General features: G+C 37.6%; 1 protein-coding gene across 6 annotated transcripts in view; it reads left to right on the forward strand.

Moving 5' to 3' along the window:
* Positions 1 to 8,209, forward strand: part of Reps2 (RALBP1 associated Eps domain containing 2) — a 287,616-nt gene extending 279,407 nt beyond the window's left edge. For all 6 annotated transcript variants that reach the window (XM_004635084.2, XM_023719539.1, XM_023719537.1 and 3 more), the window contains one exon: positions 2,617 to 8,209. In XM_004635084.2, the coding sequence (XP_004635141.1) occupies positions 2,617 to 2,685 (69 nt within the window). In that variant the 3' untranslated portion in view covers positions 2,686 to 8,209. The remainder of the gene's footprint in view (positions 1 to 2,616) is intronic.
* The last annotated feature ends 2,830 nt before the right edge of the window (positions 8,210 to 11,039 follow it).

Below are 11,039 nucleotides of genomic sequence, written 5' to 3' on the forward strand. Positions count from 1 at the left end.
TGAGGGAGCATTCTGAATTGTACAGTACAGGTCCTTCTCCTGGTTCAAAACCTTCAAGTTTTGAACTAATAGTGTTTAGGCAAGATATCATGTCTGCATCTTGTACTATGAATAACTACTACAAAGACAACAATATGCAATGAATTAATTATTGTAATTGTCCTACTAAAAATGAATGATGTAATTAAAAAGGAATAAAAGATTAACCTTGTAAATTTTAAATGGATAAATAAAATGTATAATTTTAAATTAAAAATAAAATAAAATAAGGAAAGAAAAACAAAACAAAACAAAAAACCTTCAGTGCCCCACCCCATATATTCATCACAGGCCACAGTCCTGCCTCCTCCCACAAAGCCCTATAAGATATGGCTGCTGTCTAAGTCTCTGATTTCATCTCTTGCCAATGTCTTTCTTGCTTCCTCTGCTCTGGTCACATAGGCCATTTTGTTTAGGTAATTCATCATGCACATGCCATCCTGCAGAGCCTTTGCAGTTACCATTTGGTCTCCCTGATCATCTCTTTACAGGCTTTGCTCCAATAGCATCATCTCTGAGATGACGTCCCTTGTCACCTCTGCTTCCTCCCACCCCCAATACTCGATTACATTATCTGTATTTATTTCCTTCTGGAGGTACATTTTAATCTGTTATTTTCACTTTTTTTTCTTTTATCAGCAGTGTTTGCAGTACCTAATGATTACATTGTTCTTGTGGAGATGGTCCATGTACATCTGTTTTAATCCTCCCCCTATCTCTTGGTTTCTGTCCCTTTTGCAAAAGTCCTATCTCCCTTTTTTCCATTATATTTTATTTTGCTCTTTATTTATATTTTGAGTTTCTCAAAGAAGAGAAACCATGCAATATTTAAGCTCCTGTGTAACATTTATTTCATTTAGCATCATGGTCTTAAGGCACAACCATTTTCCTACAAATGACTCGGGTTGTTCTTCGTGGCAGAGTAGTACTCTATTTTGTGTACATACTACATTTTCTCTATCCATTCATCTGTCAATAGGCTGGTAGCCCACTTTGAAGATTTAGTTGTTAATGAATTGTCGTGCTATAAACACTGGTATACGTTATCACTGTGATGTGATAGCTGTAACTCTTTTGGGAAGAAACCCAGAAGGTAAGTATCCATGTTGAAAGGAAGTTCTAATTTTAGTCTTTTGAGAAATCTTCATACTTATTTCCATTAATGGTTGTACAATTATTGTCTTTCTCTAGCCAATGGATATAAGCCCTATGAGGGGATTGGTTTACTCCAGTGGTTGCGAATCTATGGTGTGCATGCTGTAATGGGCTTCTTTGTATCATTGAAAATTGTAAAAGGTTCCCCATCACTGGTTGACTCTATCTTCTTCTCTGCTAATACTGTCATGGCTAGAGTGTTGTCTGGCCCTTAGTAGATACTAAAAGACTGTTGGATGGGTGGGTAGGGGGTGGGTTAACAAATACTTTTTCAGTTTTCTACTGTCTACTAGCGTGTTGGTGCTTGTGGCATGTCTTAGTTACTTTCCTTTCATTCCTGGAACAAAATACCCAACACCCAAAATTAAAGAAGGAAAGGTTTATTTAGCTCACAGTTTGTGGAGGTTTCAGTCCATACTTGGCTGGTTCCAAGGCAGAGTGCCACATGGCAAAGGGCAGCAGTTCAAGGCAACAGAAAACAGCAAAGAGCAAAGGCAAGAGGGAGGAGCAGCAGCAGTAGTGGCAACAGAGAGCAAGTCTGTCTCCCTCATGTTACATTCAGGCTATTTGCTTCAGGCTAGGTATAGGACCCACATCCATAATCCTAGCAGCACTTACACCCATATTCCCAGCATTGGATTTCATGATCGCAAACTCTAGATAGAAGTCTGCCCCATGACTGCACAAGGCTTTGGGAGGACAACTAGACACAAACCATAACATGGAACATTACAGAATTTCAACTTTGCAGCAATTTATACAGCATCTTTGCCACCTGGATTAGCTCTACTTAGACATCCTCTTATGAGTCCCATTTCTCTGCAAAAAATATCTGTTTTAGGTCTGAAAGTTTAATTTTCCAAATACATTGCTGCTCCCCTCTTTCAGCCTTTTTTCACCTAGAGGTCACACATAATGCTGTATTTTGTGCAGGAGCCTGTACAGGACTTGGGTGGAGGGTGGACAAGTGTATTTATCACTCAGACCTTCCTAAGAATGGTGCTGGATACAAAGCCAGTGATTGCAAGTAGAAATTCAGTCTGAGTGGCTCATGCCTCAGAACCAGGAATCTGCTTTTGCTTCTAATCTTTCCCAGTCAGTCTTGTAATTTTCAATATCATTCTCTGCCAGCTGTTGATCCCATTAAAACAAGGTGAGACTAAGGTAGGGTACAGAGGAAGGCTTCTCAGTTTCATTCCTCCCCTTCGAACGGAGTTGAGAGACTACAGATTGTGAGGATCCCTTCATGTAACCAGCAACTTTCAGTGTGGTGCCATCCATCCACCTATTCTTATGTTACATAACACTTAAATGTCTTAGGTCAAGTTACAAGTTTCCTTTGATTATCTCATGAACTAGGTATGAACCTAGAAAATAACTCTTTGCTTTTGTTTTCCTTTTCCCTGTTTTTTTATAATTCAGGAAGTTCATCAAGAACGGATTGCACTGGAAAACCAGTTGGAACAACTTCGTCCAGTCACTGTGTTGTGAGTCCCAAGGTTCAAGTGACAGTGCATGACCTTGTCTGCCAAGAACTTTCCTTTGAATATTTGAGCCTAACTACTTGTCATAGATATTTGACTATGTCAAAAGCTATGAGCAGCAGAGTATAATCCATACATTTTCTCTTGCAGTTCACTTGTGTATTTTATTGTTGTGGGAAAAATACTTCAAGTGATTATCATACCTGAAATTGTGATTATCAATGGACTTTTGTCTCCCATTTCTTAAGTACTTCATCAAGGTATTAGATGCTGTTCCTTATCAAAAATCATCCTTCTAGAAACTAATTTAGAACATTATTTATTTGAAGAATTTATGATTTGTATAAAACCTTATAACCAAGTACATTCAGGATGCTTGTTTTATTTTTATATGTATGTCACATACAGTAGGTTGCTTTCCTGAATATTTGGGATTCCAACTGGATAGTCTTTGGCATGATGATAATAAAAACAAAAGCTAAAATAAAATGAAAGCATCAGATTTAGACTGGCATTGTGCCCTGTACCACTATATGCCAAAAACTGCTTCTCTAGTGCCATTTTGATATTATATCTAGCTATAAATAATACATGACTATTGTTTTCTATTGAATGTCAAAGGCGTATTGGGTCTTTCCACACTGTAAAGTAGAGATTTTGGCAATGAGCTATTTAACTTGGCCAATCTATGCCATCAACCTAGATAATTCAGTGCTTTCATGTAAATTTTGGGCAAGAACAATTTACTTTATCTGCCTTGCTTGATCAAATGAAATCAATAGTTGCCAGATCTCTACTTTTATACTGCATGGGATAAAGTATCTGTAAATGCATGAGTTTGGAAACCACCCATCAAATATGAAAAGCTGGATTGATAAATATTTGTTGTGTGAACCCATGTATCTAGATTGGGGAGGAAAGGGAAATTGGTTGCCAACAATCAAAAAAAAAACCTCTCGTAGTTTTGCCTTTATTTTAATCTGAATTGAGAATGTATTGGGTATAGAGAAATAACAAAAGAAAATGAGGCTCATATTGGACATATGACTATTTTGTTCTCTGTGAAGTGTACCCTTGGGAAGTAATTGGCTTGTATAGAGCTCAGAGGAGCTCAGTCAACTCCAGTACAGGTGATGTAAAAAAGCTCTAATTGTGGAAGTCAGTATCCTTTAGAACTTTAGGTAGCTACTGCTTCACCTGAATGCCCAAGCTGAAAGTGAGAATCACTGATCCTCATAGGGCATGCCAACTTTAGCATTGCTTTAATATTGCTTTGAGAGACTTACAGAAGGACATACTGTCTTTTATGCATTTTACTGATGTGCCAACTCTGGATAATGGGATAGGGAGTGCCAGTCCTTTTTGACGTAGTTTGGGATAAGTTTGGAATACATGTGATTAAGCTGCTGGTTTAAGTAGAGCTGGAGCTTTTAGGAAAAGTAGGCATTCATTTAATGCTTCCTAGTTCCACTGGCAAGCTTTCTCCATAGCTTAACAGCAACAGAGAAAGGCTCAAACAGATGATGTTTGCCCAAAGAAAAACAAATTGTTGAATCTGTTCCATGCATGTTTAAGTATTTTGAATTGATTTGATTTTGAAAATCATGAAACTTGAACTACTTCTCTATTTCCCTTTCTTCCCCTTTGGCTGCCTTTTTTTGTTCTTATGAGGAAGGGTTGGTAGTGAGTTTTAAACCCTTCCTAAGATTATGAATAGGTCAGTGCAAATTTTGGGGTGACTTTTTTCCTCTACATCGAGATTAGGGAGCTGCAACAAATCTTGTCAACAAATGTTGTCATTGTTCTTATTGCAGATGTTTCATGGCATGTTTGGCTTTTGGTGCATTCCATCCAGGAAGAACTAGCGAATGCACTTTATCTCATAATCTTCCAGTACATATGCGCTCACTCATGATAGCACTTCATATCCACCAGCCAGACATATAAACGAAGGAATGTTAGTCTAAACTATGCATTTAAAAAATACTGACATGCTGTCTTCCCCTATGAAGTCAATGACAAAAAGAGCCAAATAAGGAGGCTGGGGTTTTGTTTAGTTGGCTTGGGTTTCATTAATGGAGAAAACTTGCATTGGACAATCAAACTCTCCAAGATTCATAGTCTTTGTTATGTATATGCTCTGATCAAACCCAGGGCTTCCTGCATTCTAGGCAAGTGCTCTACCACTGAGCCACATTCTCAGCTCAGTATATTAAGATAGGCATTGCGTTAAAGCACACACCAGTAAATGTACACCCAGCCTTTTTACCTGGACTTAATTTTGTCCATGGTTTTATTAGTTGCTTAGAAGTAGTTGTTTTTGAAAAAATTAAGTATTTGTTTGTGTCTATATAGAAAGACTTATACATGCTACTCTTATTATTATCTTACTATTGTCCATCCTCAATTTATGTTTTCTTAGAATATGTACTTTTAATTTAGGGTTATAATATCTGAAAATGTTTGTGAGTCTTTAATGTGATTTATAAGAAGGCTGGCTTATTGAAATCACCATTATACCTCTCTAATAAAATGGCTTCAAAATTAGACTTACTTTTTAGTAGAATTCTACAAATAGAAAGTTAATGTTATCCTCATTTATGGGGATTTAATTGCCTTGTTCATTGGTCTTCTCCTATAGAGATCCTGCAGTCGCACAGACAAAAACATAGTGGGAGCCAATAGAGGACGTATTGGGTCCCTTAGCACCTCCTGCATGTGGCATATTGCTTTTGTCACCTCTTTGACAGACATAAAGCAAAATCAAGTAGTAGACATCTGGAATGGATATGTGTGTTGTGTTCACGGCACATATTTGCCTTAGTTTGAAGGACCTAATAGCTTTTAAAATAGTAGGTAGATGTTTGGGGCTAATAGAAGGAGGAGTCAGCTTAGTTGGAGGCTGTGCCTCTCTCTTTATCAAGGAAGAAGAGTATGTCAGGGCTGGGCAGGCCTGGTGCTCATCTCCCGTAGTTCATATGTGGCAAAACTGAGGTCCAAAGAATCAGCAGTTCCTGGCTCAACAGTCCATGCAGAGGGGTAGCTAATGATAGAGTTAGGTGACCAGCCTGAGTTTATGGTTCCCAGTTGGGCCCTCTCTCCTCTGTCAACACTCAAAATAGATTAGAAGGCTTTCTTTCTGTTTACTTTGTTGAGTTTTATTGACTTAACTAATTACTCTTTAAATATAAAAGTGTGCTTTAAGTTTTAGATCTAGAAATTTCTCTTGGTTTTAAAAGCAAAATCTGAAGGGAAAGCATATTATTGAACTATTTGTTCTTCTGAACACCTCACCTTTCATGATGCAATAAGTTATTCTGAATTTCTTGGCAGAACTTTTGACAGCTGTTACTTTGAATGGATTCCATTCCCATATTCCTTATGGGAGGTTGTTTTTAAAATAGACTACTGTGATTGAAATGAACTCAATATGTAGTAAGTTATAGTTTTCTTCAATATATCTTTAGTTACTTGGGTCACAAATGTTCAATTTCAGCATATTTTAGGGAGAGTAATAAAAAACATGGATTTTCCTTTGATTTCCTACCAAAATCTGAACTATCATAAAACATTTCTTCTTTATATGTGATTGTACAGTCTGTTTCTAGATGTTTGTCTGTTTCTTAAATGATCTCATAACCACAGTAACAATAGATGTGTAATCAAAGGTCAATAAGGTAATATTTGCAATAGATATGTTTCTTGCTGTTAAGATAGATATTTGCAAATATCTTCTAAGCAGTAGTTGGGAAGATCTCAATTACAGTGTTAACACCTTTGAGCTAACAAACATTTGTTCAACACAAACTAGAATCACACCTTCTAACTAGGCATCATCAAGGTAATATGATTTTAAAAATATAAAAACAAAAATTTAACATCTCATAACAAGCAGTTCTTCCCATATTATTGACAAGTAGGCTCATTAGGTTGTGGTTTAAGCATTGTTAATGTGAACAAAATGATATTGCAGTTAAGAGGTCATTTCCCCTCTATAGAGTCAAACAGAACACTGATAATTTAAGTTTCTCTGTTTGGCTGGTTTACTGTTTCAGGTATGTTCCTTTAAAACTGATTTCAAAGGATCAGTTAAATTTATACTTCATTTCCTTTTTTACATTATAACTCATCATAGTTCAAATTCCTAGTAAAAATGGGGATTTGGGTTTTGGGAGTGCTCAGTTTGTATAGCTTGCTTCTCCTCAGTTGAGGCAAAAGGAGACTACCCATCAATATGGCCAGATCAGACACTGATAGCAATTTGAATGACTGTTACTCTATGGGCCATCACCTTTGCTTGTTTCTGAGGAGAAGTGCATCTAGTTATATGAGTCTTCCAAGAGCAACCCTGGCAGCAGCAGACAGCAGAGGGACAGACTTTAAAAGCAATGCAAGCCCATTCTAAGAGCTGCTGCCCACCTGTGATCACTTTTGAAGACTGTCTTACAAATAAGAACGGAAGTAGCCAATATTTTAGTGGTTTTTTTAAACGAATGTGTTAGTATTAGCAAGACAGCCCAAGTGCACAGTTGCTTTTAGGCTTGTATAATAGTCATTTTGCATGTTTACTAACACACGGGATGGTAAAGGAATCTTTTCTAGGGAGCACTGTAGGGTTGGAATCGCCAGGGCTTGTTCTGGGTTACAGAAGCCTTGCTTTGCTGTCAATAATTGGGGAGTGCTTATTTTTTATATCATGAATTCTCCGATCTTGCTTCAAGCTATTTCATGGTTGTGGAGGTTGGAGAAAGTAGGCTTACAACTCTGAAGACCAGAGGATATCAAACTTTAAGAGAGCTTGAACTGGAATTTGGGAACTACAGTAAGGAAACTTCAAGTGCCACTTCCATCCTCAGGCACTGTGTTGAATAACAGGACTAGGTCATAAACTCATTCAGGGAGCTTGGCCCTGATATGGAACCCAACAACCATGTCATATGCAGGTTGGATCAACTAAGTTGTGTTATTTTTGTTTTAGGTCAACTTATGTGACAGTTTCAAATTCACACATCTTGAGAGCCAGGTATAACCTCTTTGTTAGCACTGCCATCCTTTTCGTCTTCAGCACAATACGATATTTAAGTGAGCCAGAGGCAACAAGAGCCATTTTAGTCTTCATAGCTATTGGCCAAGAGAGATAATGACTGATGGTCTATTTTAACCTTGAAAGTAAATATGTATATTTTTTCACTACAGTACATTGAACAGTAAAATGTGTAACAGCAAAGTTTATATTTGATGCCTTCTGTCTTTTCATGATTCTGTACTACCGAGTTGTGTTAGTATTTTTCTCAGCTGGAGTTGCATTTGTTTGCTAAGCATTAGGAGCATTATGTATGTTGACCTTGAACATAAATCCGTAAGAGTGTCCCATATTTACATTGTGACTTGTAGGCTCAAGCTAACTTTACTGCCTCTTTTTCACACTTGTTGAAAAATCTGTGAAGAAAATAGTAAATTAAGGATCTCAACCTTTGGAAAATTTACATGATGTGAAACTGGGGTGCTATGTTAAAAATAAATGTATGATAACTAAATGGCTCTTGTGTCTTGGTGTCAATATTTTGTGATTTACATATGGCCTCACATACACTTAATGTGGGTGATGTGAAGAGGGGTTGGGGATCTTCCCAGTAAAATAAATATCTAAGAGTTGGTTATTTTCATGTCCTGATGATCTGAGACAGGTTATTAACTGTCTGTACACAGTAAACACCTGGTTATCAAGGGATATCATGGCTAATTAAGTACATTTTGAAGGTCCACTGAATTGTAAACTTGGCCTAATGCAGGGCCATGTTAGTTACTTTATCTTTTCAGCATTCTTTTTATTCAAGAATGTTTCCATCATGGCATCCTCAGCTGGAGTGAGAATGATAAACATGAGCAGGAATTTGGCTGAAATTTCTGATGAAGTAGGCTTGCAACCCAGTTGTAGTTTCTGACCTTTAAAATTTGAATAATTTTAGGAGACATCAGTCTCCTATTATATAGGTTTTCTGCTGTGTCACAGTGTCCATCCATGAGTTTTCTTTAATCCATTCCCTGATCTTGCTTGCATAGATATTTAAAGTGATATGTTACTTCCTTCCCTCAAGGACCTCACAACTCATAGAGTAGAGACCTACAGTCGAGGTGCAGTACAGAGTGGGATAGGTGCTATTATGTTTTAGGATAGGTAGATGCTGTATAAACAAATTTAAGACTTCAGTGAATCTCTTTACCTCACCATCAAGGGTTGATGTTCATAATTGTTCATTTCCTTGCAGTTATTCAGGGACTTGGGCTTCATTCTTTCATGTGTGGCTTCATAATCCTGTATGGTTAGGGTGTTTTGTCCTATCCAGTGCCTGGAGAAAAAAAAAGAAACTGGAGAAGGTAAGATTACCTTTCACAGACATAAAAGATATCACTTCTATACATACTTCATTTTCTGGAGCTCAGTCATACAATAACAACCAAAAAGGAGACTGGGAAATGTAGTCTGGCTGTGAGCTTAGGAAGAAAAAGGTTTGATCACTACAGTATCTTCCAGAAGACACAAAGCAGGTTGCAGTGAAAACACATAGGAGGGGCATCTAACCAAAAACAAGAGGAAGGGCAGTGGGAATGCTCTGCATGAGAATGCATTAACTACCTCGAGATTAAGGTTGTTTTCAAGATTTAAGAATAAATGCATGGAGTTGCTTACGTCACTGGTACTCAAACAATGCTTTTTTTCTCTCATTTTTTCTACTCCTTAGAAAATAAATGTTTCACTGGAAAATCATAAACTAGTGTTTCTAATGTGGATCAAACCTGGTAGTTTGATTTGTTATACATACTCTGGTTTACTTGGACAAAGGACCAAAGCCCAGGATACAAGAGACCAAACCTTTGTGGGCCGGAGTCCTGTGGGAAGATAAGAGACATTTTCTATCCTCAACTCCTTTTTGGGGGTGATATCAGGGACCCTAAGATGTTTGAGAGGTACAGGGCTCTGGTTTGGCCACAAGCCAAAGTATAGAAACAAAAGCATTTGGGAGTGAAGCTGAAATATATGGTTCTTTTTGAATAAGAGTGCTTCTTAATGCATCTGCAATTCTGACAAACCCCAAAGTCTGCAGGGGAAAAGGCCCCAAATGGGACATGTGCATGGCAAATGCCAGCATCAGAGTCCCTACATATTGTTCTTAAATATAGGGTGTTCTGGAAACAGAAACAAGAGTATTTGCAGGCATCTGAATGACATTTCCATCATTGAATTTTTTTTTTCCAATACAAAATGCAAAGAGCCTTTATTTTTAGACAATAGATTGTAATGCTGGAAGGAAAATATACTTTCCTTTATTTTCCCTGAAATCTTCTTAGCAGATTGGGCAAAAGGGATTGGCACAGAAACTCGGCAAAAATGTCAAGATTCACCGGTGAGAATAACATCATCAGCAGAAGGCCTAAATAATTTATAAATATTTAATGTAATAATAACCACCATAATTGTTTAGAACACAGAGCAGCAAAATATTTTGGGGAAAGAAGAATGTGTTATCATACACATGGTTTAGAATTACTGGTGCATGGCAATCAATAAAAGCTGAATTTCATTGTTTTTTAAATTGTTTTAAAATTTTCTACGGAGAACCCACCCTTGTTCTTGTACCTGAGATAGAGTACAGGATTTCTCTCCTTGATACAAGTCTACAGAACAAAGCACAAGCCTCCATTCATTTGCTAGTCAAAATGACAACACTGAAGGAAAGCCAAGGAGAGGAGAGACTATGCATGGGGAATAGAATCAAGGCAAACAATGTGAGTTCAGTATAGATACAGAGATTTGTGATGCAGTTTCTTTGAAATTCAAATGAAATTGGCTTGAACCTCAACCCATGTGTGATAACAGCCTGGACCCCAGTCTTCCTGGAGCTTCTGAAAGACAGAGGTCATAGTGGAGACTGATGGTTTTATCCCTTGTCTCGCCTAGCTCCAATATGTTTTCTAGGAATTGGTTTGATTGTTTCACCATCTATTTTACTTGAAAATATATTATTTACTAAAGTGTGTGGGGTTGTGGTGTAATGGAAAAGAGGCATAACTGGTAGAGTAGGGAGAATAGTTTTCATATCATTTATGTCCAGGCTTACCACATTACACAGCTCCAGGGGATATTGTTCATATTGCATGACAACGGCCCCTTGGATTTTGTGATCCAGCTCGTCTCTTTACCTTCTTTAGAGCTCCATGCTGCAAAGGGCCTTCTTTCTCTCTCCAAGTGTTTGACATCACCCCTGCAGCAGTTCTCTTCTACTATTTCTGTTTCTGTTATAGGTCTAGGCCAGTAGTTCTCAACAGGGTGCCATTCTGTCTCTTCCATGTAGGGAACAT

Source organism: Octodon degus, unplaced genomic scaffold (assembly GCF_000260255.1).
Source record: "Octodon degus isolate 3935 unplaced genomic scaffold, OctDeg1.0 scaffold00069, whole genome shotgun sequence".
Taxonomy (NCBI): Eukaryota; Metazoa; Chordata; class Mammalia; order Rodentia; family Octodontidae; genus Octodon; species Octodon degus.